Here is a 24299-nt window from a genome sequence, read left to right as displayed (position 1 = left end):
CCCTTTTTAATTTTCTGTTCTTTGGAGCAGGTGGAAGTATAAAGGTAAGAAATGAAGATTATTTCATTGGGAACCAAAATGGTGTAATGGGTTGTTCCGTCTGCGATGATACTGAGCAGCATGGTTCAAGCCCCGGGTGGGTGAGCGAATTCTGTAAAAGGAGTTCGCCGCCACCCCTCCCTCCGACAAGGCTCCCAAGCGGGTGAGTTGAGTTGGCCACCATCCCTCTCCCTGACAAGGTTCCCAAGTGGCACACGAGTCAGCTACTACCCCTCTCCCTGACAAGGTTCAGCGGAGAGTCCTCCTCTATTCCTGACAAGGTTCAGTGGAGAGGAATATATTTTAAAAACAGTCCCAACAACTGGATCTTTAAATATTTGAAATGCATCCAACAGTAGCATCTCACCTAATGGTCTGGTGGTAGACACAAAAAAATAAGCATCACAAGGTCCCTGGTTCAATTCCATTTTTTATTCTTCCAGTGAAAGCAAAAGTAAAAAAAAAACTCACCACCGATTTTTCACATTTTCTTTTGCAGCTTACAAGTAAAAAAAAATAACCAAAACTTGCAAATAAACTATGTCCACTTAGTGCCAACAAAAATATTGCATCTATATCAAACCCCCCAAAGAGAGGAGTTTTAGCATTCTGTAGATAGGGGCAAAGAATTTTGATTTTCTTGCCAAATAATTTGCACAAAATCCCACTTGACTATCTGACTGATGTAGAGTCAAGTGAGTTAACATTTGTTCAAGAATTAAGTGAGAACCAGAAATGATCAGACAATTCAAGCTCCCTAGATCACAACAAGGTGTACAAACTCACTCTTTGGACATCAACCTATTCAGTCACTGATGACGTTTTACAGTACATAAGTTTTATGGCCAAAAATGGTTTAAAATCCAGAAAGAACAGTCTTCCTTTTATGTGAAAAATAGACCCAAAGATGTTGAATATGTATGAGCAAATGGACATTACCCCTTCAATACACTTAAATATTTTTTAATAACAAAGCATCTAGTATATATAGACTACACCGAGTACGGCAACTTTTCAGACAGCCTGTTTACCCCCTTGAGACTCAACTAGTGACAACTGCCAGGGATCACTTGCGGTGTGTTTTAAGATCATACAACACATGATTATCACTTCTGAAGCAGATATCATTTACCTGATTGACTGTTTATGCATTGTTCAAGGTTACTTCAGACCTATCTGTAATTTGAGCCACTTCAAAAACTAAAACTGAAGTTGACCAAGTTATGTTCACGAAAAGGAAATGATTGCAATGGAGAACTCACAGTGGGGGCACCGTCATACCAGGTGTGCGATTCATCCGACCTTAACTTTTGGAGTTATCAAGGTGGTCAGAATTTGATTCTAAGTGATCTATGACCTCTTCATAGAACATTCAGTTCTTGTACATTTCTGAGCATGAGGATAATCGCAGCTCTGATTTTGAAGCTAAATATGTCGACAAGAATTCAGGCTTTTGGCAGCTGATGACTCCGATTTACAATTGAACTCTTAACAGAACTGCTCAAAGTGTAATGCTCAATGAGGGGGACCTACCACCTAACTTTGACATTTTAACAATGCTACAGATGTTCACTAAACTTGACTATGAGGTTTTTGTATTTTGGCCGCTGATGACCTCAATTGACCTTTGACTCTGCTCAATAACTGGAGCAGCCAAAGAATTCAGTGCGGTAAATTTATATGGATCCTAATTTGCATGAAATTCATGCAAGATATGCTTGGTGAGTCATCCCATTTATAAAGTTGGAACATCACATATACATACGTCTACCTGCATACATATAATGCCTATATTCCCTTTTCCATTTTGGCTAGGAATCAATCCAAGCTTCCTGGCAGAGCATACTTATAAATTCCTCTCTTCTGAACTTACAGACTCTTGATGCATTAGATTATCTTTTAGCATCATCGAAATGACCATCCTTAATGAAAGAAAAACCTTTCATAATTTCCATCTGTAAATCTGAGAAAATTTTCAACAGGATACCCTTGAGGAGAGCACTTTGAAGACATGCAAGAGAGAAAAACCACCTGTATTTTTAGGTGCAGGGCTGAGATGGTTTTATGGTATTGCAGAAGTATTCAAGACTATGCATGAAATATAGATAGATTTCTGCAGAAAAATAGTCTGCCAAATTGTTCCTTAAAATTTAGGAAAGCAGTATTTCAAGTGTTTTAAGAACAGCTTTCATAACAGTATTCTCCATTTTATCTGTTGCTATTTGAAGGAAAAAAAACTGCATATCCTTAGTGCTTCAATATTAACACACATGGTCATACAAAAAAAGTAGAAAAGCTTACATATATATATATATATATATATATATATATATATATATATATATATATATAAAATATATCTTTTATGAAGCTGCAACATCGATGGCTCAAAAAGTTTGTGATCCTGAAAGTTCGAGACCAGCAGGACAATCTGGTAGCTGGATCGAATCACTTTCCGATTCTTCTTCAACTTTAGTCCTATTTCTAATCCCTCTGAAGGAAACTTCCATCGGCTTGTCTCTTTGGATTGATGCAGCTTTTGGGGCATCGCTACCAGAACTGGAACGAACTTTGCTGTCTTCTTCTGCCTTCAGGAGGTTATCGTCTGGTAAGCCTTTCCTGATCTGGTCCGAGTTAGACCGTACTTTACTCGGAGATGAGGGCTTTCGTGTCCATAATGAGACTAGAGAAGGGATCTGAATCGGCTACAGGGGCTTGGGATTATAATTGATTGTCTCTGTCTGATGTTACTTAATCTTCCCAAGTCTCTTCCAAATTTAAGTCTTCTGGAGGTCTCTCTGGGAGCTGTTCCATGGAGGACACCATAGGTGGTTCTGTCAAAAAAAAAAGAGTAGGAAAGAAAATTACTAGATAGGAATACACAAGCCATGTAGGCGAAAGTACTCTGCATAAAGTGTAGATCATGCATGTTACATTTGAAGACTCGAATGAGTCAACGATAGCCAATCATTTTAAGGGTGAACACGGATTGCTTTGGGTGATGGGAGGGGGTGGGGGAGTAACACTTTCTTGGTGGGAGGGGGTCAGAGCCACAGACAGAGATGTAAGAACATTTGATGATTTCCCTTTCTTATGTTATGTCAGAAATGTAAATTTTTTTTTATTACCCTACTACCTCTACTAGTAAATAGTAATTATGTCTAGTATTGTTGTATCAACTACAGTAGTTACTGAATATTATTACAAAATGTTAAAAAAAAGCTTAAAAAAAAGGAATATATTACAACATGAAGGCCAAAAGTATTTGAGTTGCAATAGATTTACAAGCTATATTACAATGGAAAGACATGAAGGAAGACTTCATAAAAAAGATGACTTTAGAAACAAACCTCAGTTAATTTTGTTGTGAACCATTGAAAAACAGTGCTATCAGGCCAGGCTGGATTTTTTACGTCACTTTTAATTTTTGAGGGAACGACCTCTAATTTGCCGAGGTTCATCTGTTTAGAGTGACAAGACTATTTAGTCTAATACTTTAACCATTTAGCTCAGTTCCTCAGATCCAACACAAATCACAAAAAGAGTTCTTTACCTGTATCAAATGACATGTTTACAGTGGTATACAAATTTGTCAACTTTTGGACAGATGGTGTTTAATTCTCATTCAATGGGTGCAAGGGTGTTGTTGTTTTAATATCAAGTTAAAGGAACATGCTTTGGTTGAGTGAGTTATTAGAATTTATGTAAAGCAATGGGTTAACATTAATATTAAAGCCTGTACTAGAAGAGCTGATAACATCATCAAGTTAGCCTTTAAAGGAACATACCGGAGGTTTAGCATATTTTAATGGTGAATAGCTTGATACTGGATCAGCAGTATGAGTGTAAAATCTAAAATTAACCTTGTTCTGGTGGACTACGACATTATTGTGTCTAAAATTCAGCCTACATTTGTTATTTAGGTAGATACTGAAGAAGTGACGGATATGAAGTCATGCTGTCGAGGAAGGAAACATTTCTTTTACAATTTTATTAATTCTTATTCTCATTTCATTATCTGACAATAACACGGATGGAGAAATGTACTACATCTCAAACCTGCCCATATTAATCAGAAAGCAAATCCAGAATATTAAAGTGGAGGGTGGAGTGGAGGCAATAAGTAAGTGTTTACTATTTTGAATACATGTGCTGAAAGTTTATCCATTTTGTTTATCATTATTTTGATGATAATACTAGAGTTTCTGTTAATGGAAAAAAATGCCCAATATCTTTGCACTTGTGTAGCAAGTCAGTCAATTTCATAGCAAGATTCTCTCGGGTAAATGGAGCAACAGAGTTCGGAGTGGGTTTAGTGGTACTGGATATGTGTTTTGGTGGGCTTACAGACAAAATCTAAGAGATGGGGAATCTAGATCCCACCCCTGGCTGCATCCAAAACAGCAAAATACTAAGTAACTGGGTGTTTATTTACAAATTACAGGCCTTTAATTGAGATGGAGAACAACACACAATAACTGCAATGTCCCTAAATGTTCCACCAAGACCGCCCCTCTCCCAACCTCCCCGACCAATTCTCTCCTAGTCTCTTTTTGTGTAGGGTTTCCAGAAAGTTCTGACCCGACCCGACATTAATATTGTTACACCCTTTTCAAGATTTTCCTCTAAATATATTTATATATATCTCTGGGATTATAGGAAAAAATGATACCTGCACAGAATAAAGCCTTATTTGTCAAAACAAACGTGACACAATGCCATACAATTTAAGGGAAACCCCCCCCCCCCAAAAAAAAAATAATGCACAGTTGCATATGGCAAAACTACAGGCAGGTATAATATTGTTTCCAACACACTAGTAACTGCACAGCTACTTTCATGATGGGTAAAAAGAGGCAATTTGCTTTGTGTGAATACTTATTCATTTCTAGGAAATAGGGAACAAGGTTATCCTTACAATATTCACCAAATGTACTTTACACTGAATCTGAGGACGAAGGAAATAAACTTGATGTATTCTTTAATGTTCGGAAAATTCCACTCTCCTCAACTCTGTTGTACTCCATCGCCTTTGGTAAGACTGAATATTACTAAATGATATTTCATCACGGTTAGGGATACTTCTTTCCGGGGGTGGGGTGGGGTTGACAGGGACATAAAATTTAACAACTGCACTCGTTCAGTACAAAAACTTGGTATCAATTTCATATAAGTTAGGTAACATCTTCGCTTGCGAACTACCATAAATAGAACATTTTAACCGAATTTAAGCGTCCCTGATATATGCTTGACACTCCTGCTAAACGCGCTCCGGTTGATATAGCAGCGAAGTAAATCTCTGTACGCAAGACAGACTCATTGGTTAGTTTTGAAATTCATTCCAACTTTCTTCACACATAACAATATCTGTAACCCCCTCGCAAACAATAGTCCTACAACCCATTGTCTCCAGCATACTGCTACAAATAATTTTATACAATGCAAGCAATATATCCATCTTGTACTCTCAACGTACTAAACCCAAATGGAAGAAACTTGAAAATGTACCTGGCTCTTCCTCCTTCTGTACGGCTTTATGAGATTGAACAACCCTTTGACCTAGCATCTTGATCTCTGCTACCAGTCTCTTCACGGAATCCTCTGAAGATGGATTAATAATTAATCACACAAAGATGGATTAATAATCAATCACACAAAGATGGATTAGTAATCAATCACCCAAAGATGCATTAATACTCATCATTGCTCACAGATCTTTTGTTATACAACCCACAAGGGAAATGAATTCCACCCCACCAAGATGGGGAATATTTTCACTTTCATTAAATGGCGTGTTAACTTTTTCCCCATAAGGTCTCTTCATACCACCGTCTCTTATGCTATTGTCGCATTACAGGCGCAGACGTCACTTATTCTCTTCGTTGGGATCTGGGTAGGAGTTGAAATTTTAAGCCCTAATAAATGAGCTGGAGCTTGCGGATTAAACACCAAATGTTTCATGACCGACAGCAGTGGGTAGTTTCACTCAGCATTCTATTAAACACGAAATGTAGTGTAAGCAATGGAAATTTTCAACAGGTTACATGATGTTGCATGTTTAATAGTCGCAATGTAACCTTGCATATTAAACACCAACAATGTTAGGACAGCCCTTGAACAAAGCAATTAAACTTACATTAAACTAATGAAACTATACTCAAATTGACAGTTGAATGATCCATTTATTGATCGTTTTTCATCTCACCTTCATTCTGTCATGGACTGCTTCATTAGGCATCTTAATTCCTTGCATACCTTGAAGGTAGCCATTTTTATCAATCATATCTTTCCTGCCAAGAAAAACAGAAATGAATGAAACTTGCCTAGTAAACTCCATTGTTATGGGATCTTAGCATCTATTATGATTAAAACATAAGAAAAGATGGCATCTCATCTCTTCTATGATGGAATGGATCTACAATGAACTTTGACCTTGACCCTTAACAACTGCATAAGTTCTAATTTAAAATTTGTCCCATTATAGTCTACATATTTTGTGGTTTAATGACTTTTTCCAGCATACTGACAAGCAGAAAATGGCTACAGTTTCTGGGTATTTGACCTTTCACCTATACCTCACTTTTCACTTATACCATGAATCACCCAAGATCAAGTTTACGTGTCATTAGTTATGTGTAACGCAATTGTCATTCGTTTTAGTAACACCCCATGGTCAGGCACCTACCCACCAAGTTTGAACCTGATCGGACTTACAGTCTAGGAGAAGTTCACGACACACTCTTTTGCACAGTTTAGATCAATTTTAACTTTAACTCAATTGACCCATTAACTACAAGCCTAAACAGCTAATTCTGTCTTGTTTTAAACTTGGTCTCTTCATTCTCTACATATTATGTGGCTGAATGCCTTGGTCCAACAAGTTGGCATGCCAACTAGGGAAGGTCTGTATATCATGTGGTAAAAGGCTGATTGGTTGGTGGTTAGGGGCTGGTACTGTAGGTACTTGTTACTTGGATGGTGCAAGTTGCTGGTGTAATGGTGAAGGTAGTTGTAATGGATGCTGTCTGGGAAAAACCTGCAAACTCTATAACATATAAACTAAAAACAAATGATCAAATGATGCAATAATATATGACGTAAAATACTGAGAAAAGTCCACATATGAAACAGCAACAGACAGGGATTTAATTTTAGGCAGAGTTCATTTAAATCATTTTGGCATATTTCTCCTAAACTTTAGCCATTAAGGTGTAGCCTAAAAAGCACTAACAGGCCAATTGACATTGCCTGACATCTACTCGTTATGCTATAAACCGATACACACTGGCCATATCACTCAAATATATATGTGTTAGTATGCTATCAATACTATTGTGGTGCACGTTAAGAATTAAAATAAAATATTAAAATTAATAAAGGCTTAAGATATCCAAAAGACATTTCTTCATCAATGGGGCACATTTTATTTGCCAGTAGGACACATTTGCTATTTTGGAAAAAGTGGGGGGAACATACCCCCAGTGCTCCCCCCCCCCCCGCTCCTACCCCTTGGATTTGAAGTTATCACTTTAATTGACATATACGCTATCAATCAATGACCTTTCAAAAACAACAATTATTATACTAATATGGTAGGCCTGTAATGCTTTAGTTATCCATGCTCTCTATTTCAGGTTATCGTATTTAGAAGAATGTGCTATTATAAGTTTGGTTGTATATAGTTATAGCTAAGTAATTCATTAGCACACACATCAAGCTATCTCTCTAAAATCTAAATCTACACACACAAAAATCTTTCGTTAAGCTCACCCAAAATTATGGGAAAGTATAACTTGTCAACAATAAATATATCCCAATGTTCAATTTGGAATATTTTACTCACATTCACAGTAAATCAGCGCATAATAATTCGAAGGGTTAAAACGGTGCAAGCCTTCCTGAAGTCTTCATGCTACTAACTGTTGCCGCCAAGTGTGTCAGTCGCTTGCTATACCTCAATAATACTATTGTTTTCTTGTTTGGTTATTCATTTTCAGTCAGTCAACCATAGCGATGCAGCTGTTGAAGATTTGACCGATGGCCTTTGTAGGGTCAGTTGTGTTGCTACTGTACGTGTTTATGTTGGTTAAAGCTGAATTATACATTCCCTTATAAACACAAACTGTACTGTACTGTAACTGATCCCATACTATACAATCTTTTTTTGGTACTTTTACGTTGTAAATAATCACACAATTATAAACATGTACTTTTGTTGCCAAAACATGAAATATTGAAACGATATATTATAGACCATCAAACTGTACCTTAAACTGTACCTAGCTGTGCATAGACCCAGGCTACGATGCTGGGCTGCACTTACCTTACACAATCACCATGGCTAGCACTAATAACGAAATGTCTCTCTTCTTTCTCAAAAAAACGTTTCTGTATGTGCTATATTAGAGATGTGTGACTCGGACTCGTGAAGCGGACTCTAGTCGAGCTCAGTAAGAGACTGGACTGGACCCGAAATGAGAAAGGCTCAACTCGACACTAAGTCTAGACCTGTATATCTATGTATGCCCAGATACCTTTTGCAATGAAATATAACCAATTAAAGGCATTCCCCACTGAATATTGAAGAAAGCTGCTTAGTGCCTAAAGCACACACTAACAGTTTGATACAGATAGCAGGTTGAATTGTTGCTGTTCCAAATTATGGATGAAAATGTTTAAATAAAAAACTGGCCATCATGCATTCTAAATCCAATCTAAATCATTAACAAGATAGATGGACATTTTTAAGTCTAGAAAATTTTATTTTAATTCTTTTAAATAACAATCTAAATCATACATTTTAATGCTGTTTTATACAGTGGCTTAATAGGGACATGAGATAGAAAAAACAGTGTCCCCCAAATCTCAACATTTTGACATTTAAAGCCACAATTTTGACTTTTTGACATTTTGACATTTTTGACAATTTTGACTTTAAAGTAAAAATGTTGACCTTTTTGTTTGGACCTATGAAGTCAAACTTCTGAGTTTTAAATTCAAAATGTTGAGGCAAAAAGCCAAAATGTTGCCTCTTATTGTGTTTTCTAGTCAAAATTTTGAAATGTTGAAAATGTCCAAATTGAAAAAAAAAAATTGAGTTAAAAAGGCAAATTTTTAAGTTTTGAGGACATTTTTTCCCTTTCCCCTGTCCCTATTAAGCCACTGTATGTGATAAAATACTGTATGATACTCTTGTTTAACTGGTTGCTGAAAAGACTTGAATAACCACTTTAATAACACAATGGTAAAAGTTCGATCAAAATCATTCTAATTTACATTTGAAATAAAATTACAATACTTATTGTAATTGTAGAGAGGTAAATATATCTTGAAAAAATTGTGGTGTTTTCTAGACCAATGTTTAACCAGGCAATTCACCACTCTTTAATACTGCATTGTTTAAGGTTGGCACAAAATCAAAAGTCTTATTTAAGATAATCAGTTATGCTCAAAAAAAGGCTATAAAGTCAAATTATGGTCTCCAATGCTCAGATTTAAGTACCTCATTAAACACACTGAAAGCGCTTTGCCTTAATGACACATTTAAATGTCAAATTGAGCCACACTCGGTATCTGGAATAATATGGAAGATCAGAGCCTCTAGGAAAGTACATTTTAAAACTTCTAGCAATGCTTTAGCATGCTAGGGGCCTACACAGATGGCCTTTATTATCCCACAACAACCCAGATAGTGACTACCTTGTATTCTCAAACAGCATCTAATAACAGGGCAGTAGAAATCTACCCCCCCCATCCCTTCCCCTCGATAAAAAAATTGAATATTACCCTTTCCCAGAATGGCTTAACTGTACATCCAAACCCAAACAATAAACTCATCTTAGTAACGCCCTGTTGTAAACTTTTTGCTTTGCAGTCAATGACAGCCTACCTTACTGTTTGCCCAATATTCCCCAGTGGTTGTCTGCCGCTTATCTGTTTAGACAATCTTGATTACTCTACTGGTTGTAGGTTTCTATGCTTGGTCTAGAGGCAGACATAAGACTAATATCTGAATTAATAGATTACAATTAAAGTAAATATCAAATAGACAATGGTAATCAAAGAACTGATAGTAAATTGGATCGTGCATGAATTGCTATTGTCTCTCTAGAGATCGAAATGAACTACTACAGACAATCACATGGTATGTTGACATCTGTCTGACAGTAGAAGTAAGTGTTATATGTAAACTATATTCACCATTATCATCACTAGTGGGAGGTGTTTGTTGTAAAAGTACATTTATCATATCTTCAGGTAGAATACATTACATCATAGTTAACAGCCCACCATTGTATACAACTAGGAATGGAATGATTGCTATGTACTGATGTCAAATGAGTAACCAGTTTTGTTCAATCTGAAAGTTATCAATGAAGTATGAGAGGGATACAGAGCTTATCCCTTACACTGATCTATACCATTCCTTGCTTAGACTTCATTTCCTGCTTACAAAGAGCCTCCTGCTTCCCTCTGTCATACCTTCACAAACATAATACCTTAGTATATTGTTTGCACCAGCTATAGTTCAATAGCTTTCAGAAGTCAGAGCAACTTTACTTCCAGCAGCAGAGTTGTTAGTAATTACACCCGTTGATCTTACGCCCCTTGATGGAGTTAATCAGACCCTGGATGATCACCAAATGGTAACCAATATTATCTTCTCTCAAACAACAGCTTCAAGGTTCACAGGGTTACTGTCTGTCATACATTGCCTTTAATATGGCATAGCTCTCTGTGTATCTGTACTGGTAGTCATCAGAAGCTCCCTTCCATCTGTTGATATAGATACAAAGGATATTATTAATTGTATGTCCTATTCAATGAGGGGCTGGCAAAAGAGGACCATGAGACTCCACACTGTAGCTACAGGTCCAAGTACAATGGATATAATTAATTGAATGTCTTATTCTATGAGGGGCGGGCATTATGGGACCATGAAACTCCAATCTGTAGCTACAGGTCCAAATACAATTGATATTATTGTATCAAGTAAACAAAGGAGCGCCACTGTAGTAAATATATGGAAGAGAGGTTTATCATTTCATATGGGTACTATGTGACAATAATACACATACCTGCAGTTTCACACATTAATCACAAGAGCCAGTCACCCACATACCCATAGCTTTTCACAATTGTTTTACATTTGAGGGTGTGGGGGGGGGGGGAACAGTACAAAAATACATCTTTGGCTTCACCAACTTATTATGAAGTAACACAGAGGTGTAAAAGATGGAAATCTAAATCACAGATAATTTGGACCAACTCTAGCTATTTAGTCACTTACTTGTTTTTTATTTTTCTCCATCTGATTAGATGATCTTCCAGCAAGATTTCCTTACTAGGGGCTGGTGATGTGTTCTGCAAATGAAACAAGAAGATCAGTCAACCACAGAACCACAATGTGAAAATAGGTTTCAATAAACCAGGCAAACTTTCAAACCTTGACCTTCTCATAGATACACAAACATATACTTAATATTTACTTAATTATTAACTGACTGACCAATAGCATCTGAAAAATTGCAAGTTCAAAATTAAGATCCATTGAAACCAGGACAGCAAAACGTAATCTCTCAGCTATAGCCCACATATCAAATGGAAAACCATGCACAGTATGTTTGATCAAAATCATACAGACAATATGTCACTTGTTGTACAGTTTTGTAGTTTGTAAAATATAGAATAAATTGGAATGAAAGATGGAAAGCACTTTATATAGATTTTGGTGAAATGGAAGAGTGACTCCTTGTGAAGTATTTCTCTTCTTTGAGCCATTTTCACTTGATGTGCAATATATCATCATTGACTCTTGTATATGCTATTCAGGGCTGAGCCTTACTATCCAAAATAATATCTGTAATAACTTGCAACGAGTAAGAGGATGCCAGTGTTTACAAGCCAAAACAGTTGGGCTGTGGTGAGGTCCCGAATGTATAGTAGCTTATTGACTGCCTAGGCATTTACTTTTAAGGTAAATATATTATTAATACTTAAAATAATTATATTAGAAAATATATCAGGTAAAAATACAGCTAGGGACACGAAACATGTCATTTTCATTTCTGATTGTTGGGACATTGAAAAGTCAAGCTCAGTACAATATACAAAAATCATAGCAAGTTGATTAATTTAAAATATATATATATATACTGGTGTAGGCCTAGGCTGTTTGCTTCCTTTGCATTCCTCTGTTAAAATTTCCCACATAAAAATATTATCAAGCAATCTGAAATTTGGTTTGATATTTAGTTAGGATGAAGGCTCTGAAATAATCACCTACAAAATACTTACATCACATGTTACTTGATATGCTTAAGCTTAATTATGAGAGAGGCCCTCATGACCAATAACATCTTGAAATCATAAAATTGCCAAAGATAGCACAATTTGGCCTAAATAGGCCTAAGCCAAACCAAAGCATAGGTAGGCCCATATTTACTTTTGTTTTAGATAACCTGACTTTATATTTACTAGAACTTCTTTAGAATTATTGAAGTAACCTAGGTTCAACAACAGAGTTAGGCTATACACTATAAGGTTAGCCTAGTTGCTAATGTTATATCTACAGTATAGAAAAGAAGTCACTTTGTCATTGGTGATAACATATTTTTTCCAGCATATCCCGGGAGAACTTTTTAAATGCTTGCAACGTATGCCTGAACTTGGCATGCCACCCTTAACCAATTTTTTTGTTTTCTGGCAGTTTTGTCAAGTACTTAAACCATAAAATCCAGCTTTAAAGTTAGCAACAACTCTTCACTGTAATGAACTGTGTGTATAATGTGTTCATCATGGTGGTACTCCACAATGACAAAAGACAACCTACTTTTTATTTCAATTTAGTTCCCTTGTATTGTGTAACTAACAGTTTAGGCTGTCAAAACATTCATGAGGAGCAGAGGAGTAGCGGACGCTAAATGAAATCATGGAATTCCTCGAATTCAGATTTTTCAGATTTGATTAGTTTGTCAGGAATTGAATGAATGAATACACTGATGATACTGCAATTCTGTAGCTGAGAATAAATACACACAGAGAACCAATGTGGATGTGATACATTCATAACTCACTGAGTGTATATCTAAAGTCTCTTCTGGCTGTGGTACTGGAGATGGTATTCTAGGGTCTCTGTTGTACTTCTCTCTAAAGTCTTCTGCTGATATTGAAGGTGGTGGCAGCTGGTAGATATCCTTCAACGTTTGATCATTCTGTATGTAAGAGAACAAAAGAATGTAGAGGGCCATGACGGGGGGTCAGTTAAGAATTAAACAAGGTAACCAGCCTATTTTGGTCAACCCCTCTTCTTCTCTTTATACCATCCAGGAGTGCAGAGAAATTCCACCTCTTAAAATCCTACCTAACATAATCCATCGGAACTTCTTTCAAGGATCTTAATCACCTATTTTGCCAAAGCACCTCACCAGACATAGATTCAATGAATATCCTTTTATTTTTGGTGTTTTGGGGAACCTGAAACTTAGCTTGGGTTTTCCTGTTTGTAATGCATATGTTTTGTGTGTTTGTAGCACTTGCTCAAGATTGCATCCGGGGTTCTCCTCTCTTCAAACCATCTTCATAGTGTCATCTTGCCAAACTATAGGCTACCCTTTGATTGCTTCCTGCTCCTTGCAACAGGCTTTTAAGCTTCACGACTTTTCATTCCTTGAGGTAATATTTACCTTCCAGTATACCTTTCTGTATGGTAGCATAGATAGTCTAGATGTAGTTCAATATTTACTACATACACCTATACTTTTAGGTTAGGCTTTACCAACACGCATCCCTAGCCAATCCTTTGCAGTTTACTCTCGGAGTCTACCATCTAATAACAGGAAACATTTCCGGCCTAGTTTCCTTGCTGTGGGAAAGCACTAAGAAGAAAGACCTGACCTAACTACTGGTTGTTTGCACTTTTCTATACAAGGTTTTGCATTTCACATATAGTTTCCCAATGTGACTATTATATGTGTTACTACATGTTGGACATATTCATATGTAGCTAGATCGGTTTATTGACTGGATAAATTCATAATTTTATCCATTCATTAAATACTCTTTCCTCGATGGGTTTAATACATTCATAAAAGCTTATCACAAAATTTAGACCTTCAGAGTCCCTGAGAAGTTCCCTTTCAGGCCTTCAGTGGTTAGTTCTTGAAGCATCAAGCATTTGCCTGTTTTTCCGTATAAATACAATAGTATGTGGAGTATCATCTTCCCCAGCAAAGAAGCTGATTACCTAGGAAGCACCCTAGACAATTAACTAAATTTTAAGAAACACATTAATATCACTATCGGCAAAGCTTGGAGAATCCTAAACCCTCTTAAAAGCCTAAGTAATCTAAAGTACCTATCCCCACATATTTTATTACAAATTTATAGCTCGAAAGTTGAACCAATCATTACTTATGGCAGTATCTGCCTCCTTAGCTGTAATAAATCTCAAGTTTCCCAGTTAAACATTATTAATAATAAAGCCCTTAGAATTTCCCTCAACATCCCTAGCTACATCGCCTCTGAGGCAGCAAATTCTTTACCGCTTTGTGACCAACTAATTGTCTCAAACAAAAACAAAACTTAGAAAACACCCTTCTTCTTGATCCCCTAATTCATGACCTCTTACTTAAATACTTAGTTCACAAAACCTACACAAAACATAATTTAAAAACTTCCCTAGATACCTTAGATTTTTTAAACTGGGAGGAGGCTTCAGCCTTGGCAGAGGGAGGGGTGCCCCTTGTTTAGGAACCCGGTGATTAGAGGGCTCGTGAGTAAAACCCCATCGGAATTGTCCTCCTCTGGGGAACAGCCCAGTCACCGGAACTATATTTTACTTTTTATTAGGGTAAGGGTACATCCCGGCTGGGTGGATTTGCTAGGTCCGGGGCAACCTCCCATTATTTTTCCTAAGTAGTTTCCTTCACTCATCTAAAGCTTCCAAATTTTTGTGAGTCTTCCATTTCATTTGTTACTTTAAAATGCTAAATTGATTGTCTGTATTTCCTAAAAGTTCCAATTAACCTGCAGGAGGCCGTGCATTGCACGGCTCGAACAGGAATTTCCCTCTGATCATGCATCATTAGGCGGTGTCTGTGTGGGTGCAAAAAATTATTTTCATTCACTATCTTTTCATATGGCATACAAGAAAAGAAGAGCCACGATAAAGTGAGCTCACTGCTCCATTCCCCGTCCAAGCTGAAATTGGGATGGGCACAAGCTTTGCCCAGAGTGTAATCTGCATCACATATGACCAGGGAAGAGGTCTAGGAAAAGTGCAAGACAGGCCGACATTAAGGCCAAGAACAAGGGAGTCCAGCAGAGGAAGAGGAAGAAGAGAAAGGAAAGGCCAATCAAGCAGAGAGGAGCTTCTCGTAGACGGGGGCAAACCGGCACTTAAGAACTGCAGGGTTCAGCCCCACCTACAGCCAGCAATGTGGACGGGCCTAATCCAAAGCTGGCCAGAGATCGGGAGGGATCATTTAAGTGTTCAAATTTAGCAATGTGGAGGCGCCTAGTCCAAAGCTGGCCAGAGATCGGGGAGGGATCATTTAAGTGTTCATATTTTGTGTGGCAGTATAATGGCTCTGAATTTTCTGTCATACAAATGCAGTGGTTTCTTTAAAAAAGAACTTTGGATCTAAGCACTTATATAGCAATATGCTCATTTGCATAGCATTTGTGATGAGAAAAGACCATTCTACAAAACACCTCTTTTTTCTTCTATTCCTATCTTTGTAAGATCAATTACAAGTTACTTACTGGATCAGCACTTTCATCTTCAGGAGTGGGCTCGGGTGAGGGAGTTCTGGTTCGGCTATTTCTTTTCTTGAGAGGCTGGTTATTCATCCACTCTCGACAGACAGGGTAGAGTGGTGATGAGGCTTTGAACTGGGCAAGTTCAACCTGTCTATCAAATAGTTTCATGACGAACGAATCTGAAGATGAGAGCATTAAAATCATCTGATTGAATACTGTGAAAGACTAAGTTTTGTTCAAGTGGTTTGTTTAATCACTTACCATGCTGAAATCAAAGCATAAAGTCATATGCAGACAGAAATGCTTTCTGTTTTAAGGATCTTTTTTGGTGTTTGTGGTCTATTCATGATAATTTTACCAAATATACCAAGTATTGATCTAAATAAGATTGCAAATGGATCATAATAAGACTCTCCTGGATTTGATCAACAAATGAAAGTTAGTAATCGAGTAGTTTCATTAGACTGAATATTTCAATGCCAAGACACTTTTTTTCATGAAAAGGACTTATCACATGAAAACAGCAAATCAGAAATTTTCTTTTCCATTATTATTAAAGGAAAGCAGACTACTTAATCTAATGAACTTATTCTTATGGGATTCTACTATCAACTTGTATCTATAATTTACCAAACTAAAGAAAAAGCTGTTTCTAGTAGTATATTGTTAGTGTGTATAAAATTGCTTAAGAACCATCCAGTCTTACCTACTACATTATGGTTTGAACAATCTTTACTATCACAAATTTTGCTGCTAAGACAGAACTAAAAGATACTGACACCAGTTCTCCATTCTTTGTTTGATGGTAATGTATTATGTGACCACCATTACTACATGTTCAATTGTTATAATTTTTTTTTCACATTAACCACATGATTGACTGTTCAGTGTTCACATAGTATATGTTACACTAACAGTGATCAAAGCTCTGCAGCGAACTTTGTTTGCAATGGGGTATATATGGAGTAGTATGCTGAAGAAGTTTCAAATAGCTTGCTTCAGACTAGCCAATCAAATCATCAGAATATATATGTACAATAAATGTGCTGCATATCAACTACTTGGAATTAAGATCTTTGAGTGGATTGTATACAGATGTAGTGTAAACAGGGCTTTAAGAAACTATTTACTGAGTGGTGTCTAGTGTACAAAGGAAAAACAAATCATCTGTCTAGAAGGTACTCTTACAATGTTAATCATCAAGTTCTTAATCTCCTTAAATAACTACTGTAAATCAAAAATAAACCATAAAAGTACATAACTTCACAATCTAAACCTGTATAATAGATAACATATAAGTTACATTAGGAGTTTCAAGAGATTTTACCACAAACTGGTAATTGCATCATTCCAGCTTGAGCATTGAAAACTGGTGTAGTACTTTTAAATAGTCCAAATGGTCCCCAAACCATTAGGGGTTTTGAACATTCTGTGAAAGCCTGTTTTTCTTCAAGTACGTTAATGACTCAAGAAACTATCTCTTAGCAGCTACAATATCATAGCTACTGTGTACTTTATATTAAATTCATTAATCTACTGATCTGCTACATATGTTAAGCAGCCTACTGTATGCTTTATATTTAAATTCATTAATCTACTGATCTACCACATTTTTAGCAGCCTACGATGTACTTTATATTTAAATTAAATATCAACCTTTGATTCGATCGAGATACTGATCTGTGGGTGGCTTACACCAACATTGCAATACTAAGAACCAACAAACATTGATCATTGCATACTTGGTTAACCAGATTCCACTCTAAAATTATTTATATTTATTATGTAAAATATATTTACTCAAGTTCAGAGACTTGAGAGACAGAATTGATACATACGCTGATATTTCCCCTTATCAAGAAACGTATGCTCTGTTGAACTCTCGACATAATCTTTCTTCCGCTTCCGGCTAGATCTGGAATGTTTCTTGCTGCTTTTAGATCCTTGTCCATCAAGAACACCAACTTTGCTGTGGAGATTCAAGAAGATAACAAGAGAGCCAAAAGGCTTGGTGATTCCTTGCCATGTTTTACATTAGAATATATAATGTTACATTCTGTACAGATTACACCACTGGCTTCAAGTGATCGGCAAGGTTTCTGAACTCATGTGCAGCTACACAATACACATCAAGCTCATTCAACCTTTTCAGATTTTGACCTGGGTTGACCGATGCTGATCTGTGACCTCTATGGACAGTAAAAATTATAATATCCACTACTACATGGACCTACATATTAAACTTGTCGGAGGCTCATCCAAGCTTACGTTTGGAGTTAGCCTGTTTGCAAGGTTTTCAGACTTCTGTGGATGCAAATGCCTTTTGACCTCAAAAAAATTACTACATAGTTCTTAATTTACTTAAATTGACCCACTTATGAACTTCATCCAAGTTTTACTTTTGCCATTAACCTGTTTATAGATTTTCTGACCCTGACCTCTGGTGGCCTTAAGTGATCTTTGACCTTATGAAACAAATATATTCTTCCACTCTCTAAGATGGATCCACCAACCAAGTTTGAATTTGAACTGCCACACACTTTGTAGTATGCGCGCTTACAAGTCGAGGTTTTCACATAGGACCATTGACACACAAATGTCATTACCATCACATACATTCCTGAAAGCACCACACTATAGTGTCACCTAGCATGTTAAGGCAAATACCATTTGCATTCATGTTACCTCATCACAATATTGCTGGGATTGTAAGGATGTAAACCTAGCAAGTTATGGATACTTGTAATCAAGTGATAAATGATATATCAAAGGTTGCTAATGTTAATATCACAACTTTATGAATGTTTAAGTAGGTATCGATGGACAATCATTAACATTAATTGTGAATTGGTGCTTGGTATGAATTAGGTGTTTAAATGGTGATACACAGGGAACTTAGAAACACTATTGCTACACAGAATAAAAACTAAGCTAAATATAGGATTATTTTATTCATGTTCTTGAGACAAAGGCTCATCAGATGGAATGTGATGTTTTTACTTTATCAATACACGTTTTCAAAAGGGAGATAAACCAAGAAATCAAGTTTAGGCTTAGAGAACACAAAACTTTTGGGTGCAACGTTCGTGTGTTAACTACTTTACTTTGTGCATCGTCAATAGTAGCCATTGAAGTTTTATTTCTTTTCAACTGCAATTTTACTGCAATTTTTGTAGACTGCAATTTTCATAGAGAATGTTTGCAAACACTGCAAAGAGCCCAGGGTAAATGTTGGATCAGGTTTCGAGGATCTGCGCATGTGAAGTTGAAACTGAAGTTTGAACATGCCTATGTACATGAAGTAGTGAACTGTGTGGAATTTAGCGAGAGAGATGCACACTGATTTTTGCAGTGTTGGTTGTTGGAAACACTGCAAGGTCAAAGCATGGAGCTACTACGGAGTTGGCGAGTAGGGAAGTACAAGGGGGGATGAAAGGGAGGGGGGAGGGAGAGGGCTGGGAGTAGAAATTGGTTGAAGGGCAGGGTGAGCGTAAATAGGGGCGGGCCGGGCCGCCCCTGTCAAATAGCAAAGCTAATGCACTGGGCCATCTGCCTTATATGTTGTGTATAACATTCACAAAGTATAGGCAGAGATATGATTGCATCTTTTACAACTACACTAGTTAAAGTAGGTCATACAATAAACACATTTGGGGAGCTTGCGTCCCTAGGAAGCAAACGTTTTTGCTCTAGTAACATTACTGAAGCATCTTTAATTAGTTATACTCCTATATTGAATGTGTATATGACATGAAAGCATCATTGAGTCAAGTCAACTTGTTTCCATGTAATGTTCATGAAACAGATTTATGGTAAGTCTATTTTATGCCAAAACTGCCTGGCTGCATTAGCAATGATTTGTGAGTTGCTGGACATATATGAGTGATGCTGATGTTTAGAGGGTACACCCTATCTAACGGACCAAATATATTATAATTCATCTTACCTGTCCTCTTCTGGTGTTTTAGGGCTTTCCAATTCCTCAGCAAGAATACTGTAAAAAATTAAAAGCAATAGCAATCTTAAGTAATCACTCTTACAAGTACTTCACAGTTGACAAAATCATAAAACAAGAGTTGATCTGTGAATAATATACAAAATATGCCAATAATTAAATACTATGGGGTAGGAGGAGGGGGGATCTTACACAACTAAGACCCAATCAAAGTACTGTTAATTAAGAATAATCAAAATATGCAGGTAACAAATATAAACAAAAACTTGAAAACCTTGCAAACTAAATAACACAAGAAGGAATAATTATTGACACCACACATGCATAAAATGTGACCAATTACTTTTGGTATTCAAACGTGTAGTCAACAGAGGTCAAGATCTAAAGTTTGGAAATAAGATATTTCCAAAACACCACGTGACCTCTGTACCATGGACATACATTTTACCAAAGTTAGATTTCTTGAATTGTGTCTTTAATTTTTTTTTCCTTTTTGTCTGGTAACATCAAAGCATCTTATGCTCTCTCACTTAAAATAACCTGCCTTCTTATTGAGAGGTTACATGCCAATCATGGCATTAACACTCATGTTTTAAAGACACTGTGTTTTCATAGAGATTTTAGATGTTGACTTATGATGATAACAAAAGTTAATAACTGGAGAGATCTGACCTAAAGTGAAGTTTTAACTCCACAGATTTGTGTGGAGGTATTGTACATTGCAGGCACAACCTACCATGTGACTCTATATATTATCCATTGTTGTTAAGAATCTTGAGGTAAAGGAACTTTAAAAGTGGGATCCACTAATTAACTTTTTTTAAGGAATAGTTTACCTCCCTAGGGAGCATTGAAACATACACTCATAGAACTACACCAAATTGAATGCGTACCTTACTTCTAAGCCAACTTCATTTCGTATCTAGATACCCTAACTTCATATCATTCTGTTTATATCTTTCTTCTGTTGATATGACACTGGCCTAATTTTGTAAGACATTTCCCTGGTTGTCTCTCTCTCATAAATTTTGTTCTGATTGGGTCTACTTGGTAAATTTGTCGATCACGTTTTATGTTTTGGATAAGCTTGACAGACTTTGTTTTACTGATCAACTGGTTGCTTGTGGGGCGCCCTCAGCAGACACCTGTTTCTCTTTGTCCCACAAGGTGTTCAGTCACCAAAATTTCAATTAGACCAGGGACTGACTCAGAGACGACAAGACAAATTATTCCCATGCTCCATGAGCTGAGTTATACATCCAACTGGCCCTAAATTGGAACTGCTCTTTATCTGGCATTTCTTTGCCAGAGGTATGCATTATAAATTTAAGAACCTTACATGAAATTAAAGATCACACCCAAGTCACCTTCCATATAAACCCGGAAAATGGTAGGCAAGAGAGTTTTCACATATAACAAACAAAAGTTGGACTAGAAGACAAGGATCTGCTACATCTTATAATGATTGGAAACAATTCCAGCTGATGCTGAATATGTAAGTGTTGATCAGACCACCATTGAAAAGTCAACAACAGCAAAATTATTTTAAAGCAACGTAACGTTTTTGATGAATGTGTGCCATTATGACATCACAGACCACTGAATGTGGGTCTCTAGCTGGACTAATAAAGGATTTGTCAAGCAAATGTAAGTCACCTCTAAAACAACCTAATTTTGGGTCAACAGAAAGATGTTGCAACATCATTTTCAGGTAGCATGGAAATCATTTTTGTTATCCCTATATGTACTATTTCCTGTGCCAGAATAACCCTTCCATGACAGTTTGGCACAACCCTAAGAATTTGATTCAGATTCTCAAATAATTAAAGATAAAAGTTTAACTATCTTTTACCTTTCATCAGCTTTTTCTGCTTTCTCTACCAGATTTTGCAAAATGTCAGTTAGCCTGGATCTTGCACCAGAGACTTCTGGGGATTGGGTTACGTTGGGAAAGTTTTCGTAAGACATATCCGGCGACCAGACTTTTCCTCCTTTGATCCTGTACAAAACTTGATGAAGCAAAAGAAACACAAATAATAAACAAGATTGAAACCAGAGAAGGAAGGTTATTTCCTACATTATTACATTAATGACATCTTGCAGTACAGTCACAATACATGTAAATGCACACTGTGGACACATTTTCATTATTTAGTGAGAAGTTGCAAAACCATTAACTCTCCACAAAGTCCTCCCATCTCATAGTTCAGCAAGAAGCAAACCATCATATCTATAACACACAATGAGTGTGAATATTTATATTTTGTTCTGATACTTTAAAATGGACAGGTAAAGTAAAGAAAATTATTCATATTTCTTGGTTTTGTCTTTACTTTTTCTTAAATGAAAAATTAACCACTATTTCTATGTCTTTTCTTTCCTTTTCTATCAAAAAAAAAACAAAAGAAAGTCTATCAGTTTCAACTTTGAATTAAACCAGAAAGCCATCTGCCTTAGTGAAACATTCCAGACTTAAATAGTAGATGGCAAACGGCTTTAGACTATTGTTACCAGCTTAGGATACTTGCACTCACAAGAACCTAAGTTATATAAATACTCTATTGACCTAAAGATGACCTAAAGATGGAAGAGAATGCAGTTGTTGTGAGGATGCAGGTAAGTATGAAGTACTTGTTGTACAACAAACAGGTAATGCAGAAAATCTAGGAGAGAGTTGCTAGGAGGGAGACGAGTATGGACAGGTATGAGGTTAAGTATTATGAATGCACACTGTAGTAACAAATCAATTCAGTATATTAATGTTGTTAAGGGTAAGGGACAGGTCAGAAAATGCCTTTTGATTATTTTGAATGTGTAGCTAGTGTGCTACATAACTTATTCATATATTTTGGTAAGCATCCACTTACAGGGAAAGTAAATTTGATGTTGATAGGGCCAATAAGGTAAAGGCTATTTGTTGTTTGTAATACACATGACATACTCACAGCAGCAGTCACTTACAAGTTAATGTTTATCTGCAGGAGCCAGGAGATCCTTAATCAATGACAGTGATTAGGAACTGCAAGAAATGGAAAGTGAGGGCATATGTCAACAATTCAACAATGTTAACAATGTCAAAAATTCAAGCCAAGCCATTATCCTGGGCTCTTAAAATTACAGTAGGCCTATGTGAATAGCTTTTTACTCAATGTCAAATGAAAAATCAAACTTCAATGTTTTAAAGCACAGTAGTAAACACACGAATGTTGCACCAGAAACTACTGTGGTATGAATGCGCATTTTACATAAGCAACTCTTAATGCAGAGAGAAGAAACATACTGTGAGATGAAATATCCTTTTCAGGATCAGAGATGTTAGCTTCCCACAAAATTCATAGATTGTCTCAACTCATAACATTTTCTGATCAAAACAATGATTAAATATTACGTGAGAGTCTCAGAAACAATTCAAGTTCACCTTCGTACCACCAGTGATTGTTGTCAAAATGTACGTAAAAATATGAGACAACAAGGCCTAACGTTATGATATTTGAGTGCACACATATGATAGCCTATACCACAAACTTCGTTATCTCTGCAAAAGGGAAATAACATTGCAATTAATTGTTGTTAAACAACTTACTTTGTGTTCATTGAGCACTACAGATGCAAGAATGTTTCCAGACGATCGGTAGGGACTACTAGCCAATCAAATCACAGGAATTTGGTTAAACATCATTGTCTATTTTTAGCATGAAAATCTCCATAATGGAGAGTTGTTAACCCTGTACCTTGTGGTTGATTGTTATGATATATTTATTTTCAAACAAATTTAATAATCTGTAGAAGTGGGAGAACTTTTGATTCTTGTCAGAAGAAGTTGTGATTTTTTTAAAAGAAATAATGAAAGATGTTCATTCAAAAATGTGTTTTGTTATATATAAATGCTTTCCGTTGACGTAGTTATGAGCTAGTGTACTTGGGGTTTGTTTCTCAACAAAAAAAAGTTTGTGTTCGCTGGACGCAAGCAATTTAAAGATTTCCACAAATAATTAAGTTGTCACTTCGGACAACCTCAAATGCGGTTTTGGTTTTTTAGTCAACTCGGACGATCAGACGACCGTGAAATTTATTTTTTCCTCCATGTTTTGAATGCGGAAAGATTTGAGATGCTACTCGGCGTCGTTGAGAGCTAGGGCCGACAGTACTCGACTCTTAATTTTAGAAGTTACCCAAGACTAACTGTATTGTTGCCTTACTTTGGAACATTTTGGCCTAGGCTAGGTCATGTAGGCCTAGGTTAGCCTTCGGCCTAACTACGTTACGTGCAAAATGTTTATACAGCATACGCTATAACTTAGTATAACACAGGTTACGGTTCTATTGCATTTTCACTTTTCTCTCGAAATCTATTTTCCCCACTACGAATGTTAATAATATACTTTACGGATCTGTTGTGGAACAGGGCTGGTACCAGATAAGAATTTTTCTGAGACCTGTTAAGTTATTTCTCATCGAAAATCCCGCTACGTTTAGGGTCGACTCGCAACACGATAAAAACACTACCGTTAGAATGCGATTGCCAGCCGTTTCTTGTCAAGAC

General features: G+C 36.6%; 1 protein-coding gene across 8 annotated transcripts; it reads right to left on the bottom strand.

The window, feature by feature from the left end:
* Positions 1-456: 456 nt before the first annotated feature.
* LOC139962142 (protein lin-37 homolog) lies at positions 457-24281 on the bottom strand. Of its 8 annotated transcripts, XM_071962074.1 has the most exons (12): positions 24144-24281; positions 22718-22775; positions 21609-21765; positions 19748-19795; positions 17640-17770; positions 15805-15980; positions 13116-13253; positions 11330-11403; positions 7883-10815; positions 6245-6329; positions 5548-5640; positions 457-2873 (listed from the first exon to the last, which is right to left on the bottom strand). In XM_071962074.1, exons 3-9 carry the CDS (start codon positions 21722-21724, stop codon positions 10734-10736), a joined length of 765 nt encoding a protein of 254 aa, XP_071818175.1. In that variant the 5' UTR covers positions 21725-21765; positions 22718-22775; positions 24144-24281; the 3' UTR covers positions 457-2873; positions 5548-5640; positions 6245-6329; positions 7883-10733. The 8 variants fall into 8 exon arrangements, with proteins under 8 accessions (XP_071818175.1, XP_071818178.1, XP_071818174.1 ...); XM_071962077.1 differs by having other exon boundaries at positions 6245-10815; positions 22702-22775; XM_071962073.1 differs by having other exon boundaries at positions 6245-10815.
* Between the last annotated feature and the right edge of the window lie 18 nt (positions 24282-24299).

This window comes from Apostichopus japonicus, chromosome 20, assembly GCF_037975245.1.
Source record: "Apostichopus japonicus isolate 1M-3 chromosome 20, ASM3797524v1, whole genome shotgun sequence".
NCBI lineage: Eukaryota > Metazoa > Echinodermata > Holothuroidea > Aspidochirotida > Stichopodidae > Apostichopus > Apostichopus japonicus.
The sequence above is the reverse complement of the archived record's forward strand: the minus strand, read 5'-3'. Positions and strand labels throughout refer to the sequence as shown.

Bases quoted from the DNA above. Each gene is read 5' to 3' on its own strand.
- LOC139962142 (XM_071962077.1), bottom strand. From the start codon at position 21,724: ATGTCTTACGAAAACTTTCCCAACGTAACCCAATCCCCAGAAGTCTCT. The intron at 17,771-19,747 runs GTAAGATGAATT...GAATCTCCACAG, and splicing joins AAAACACCAGAAGAGGACAG to CAAAGTTGGTGTTCTTGATG. The intron at 13,254-15,804 runs GTAAGTAACTTG...TCTTACATACAG, and splicing joins AAGATGAAAGTGCTGATCCA to AATGATCAAACGTTGAAGGA.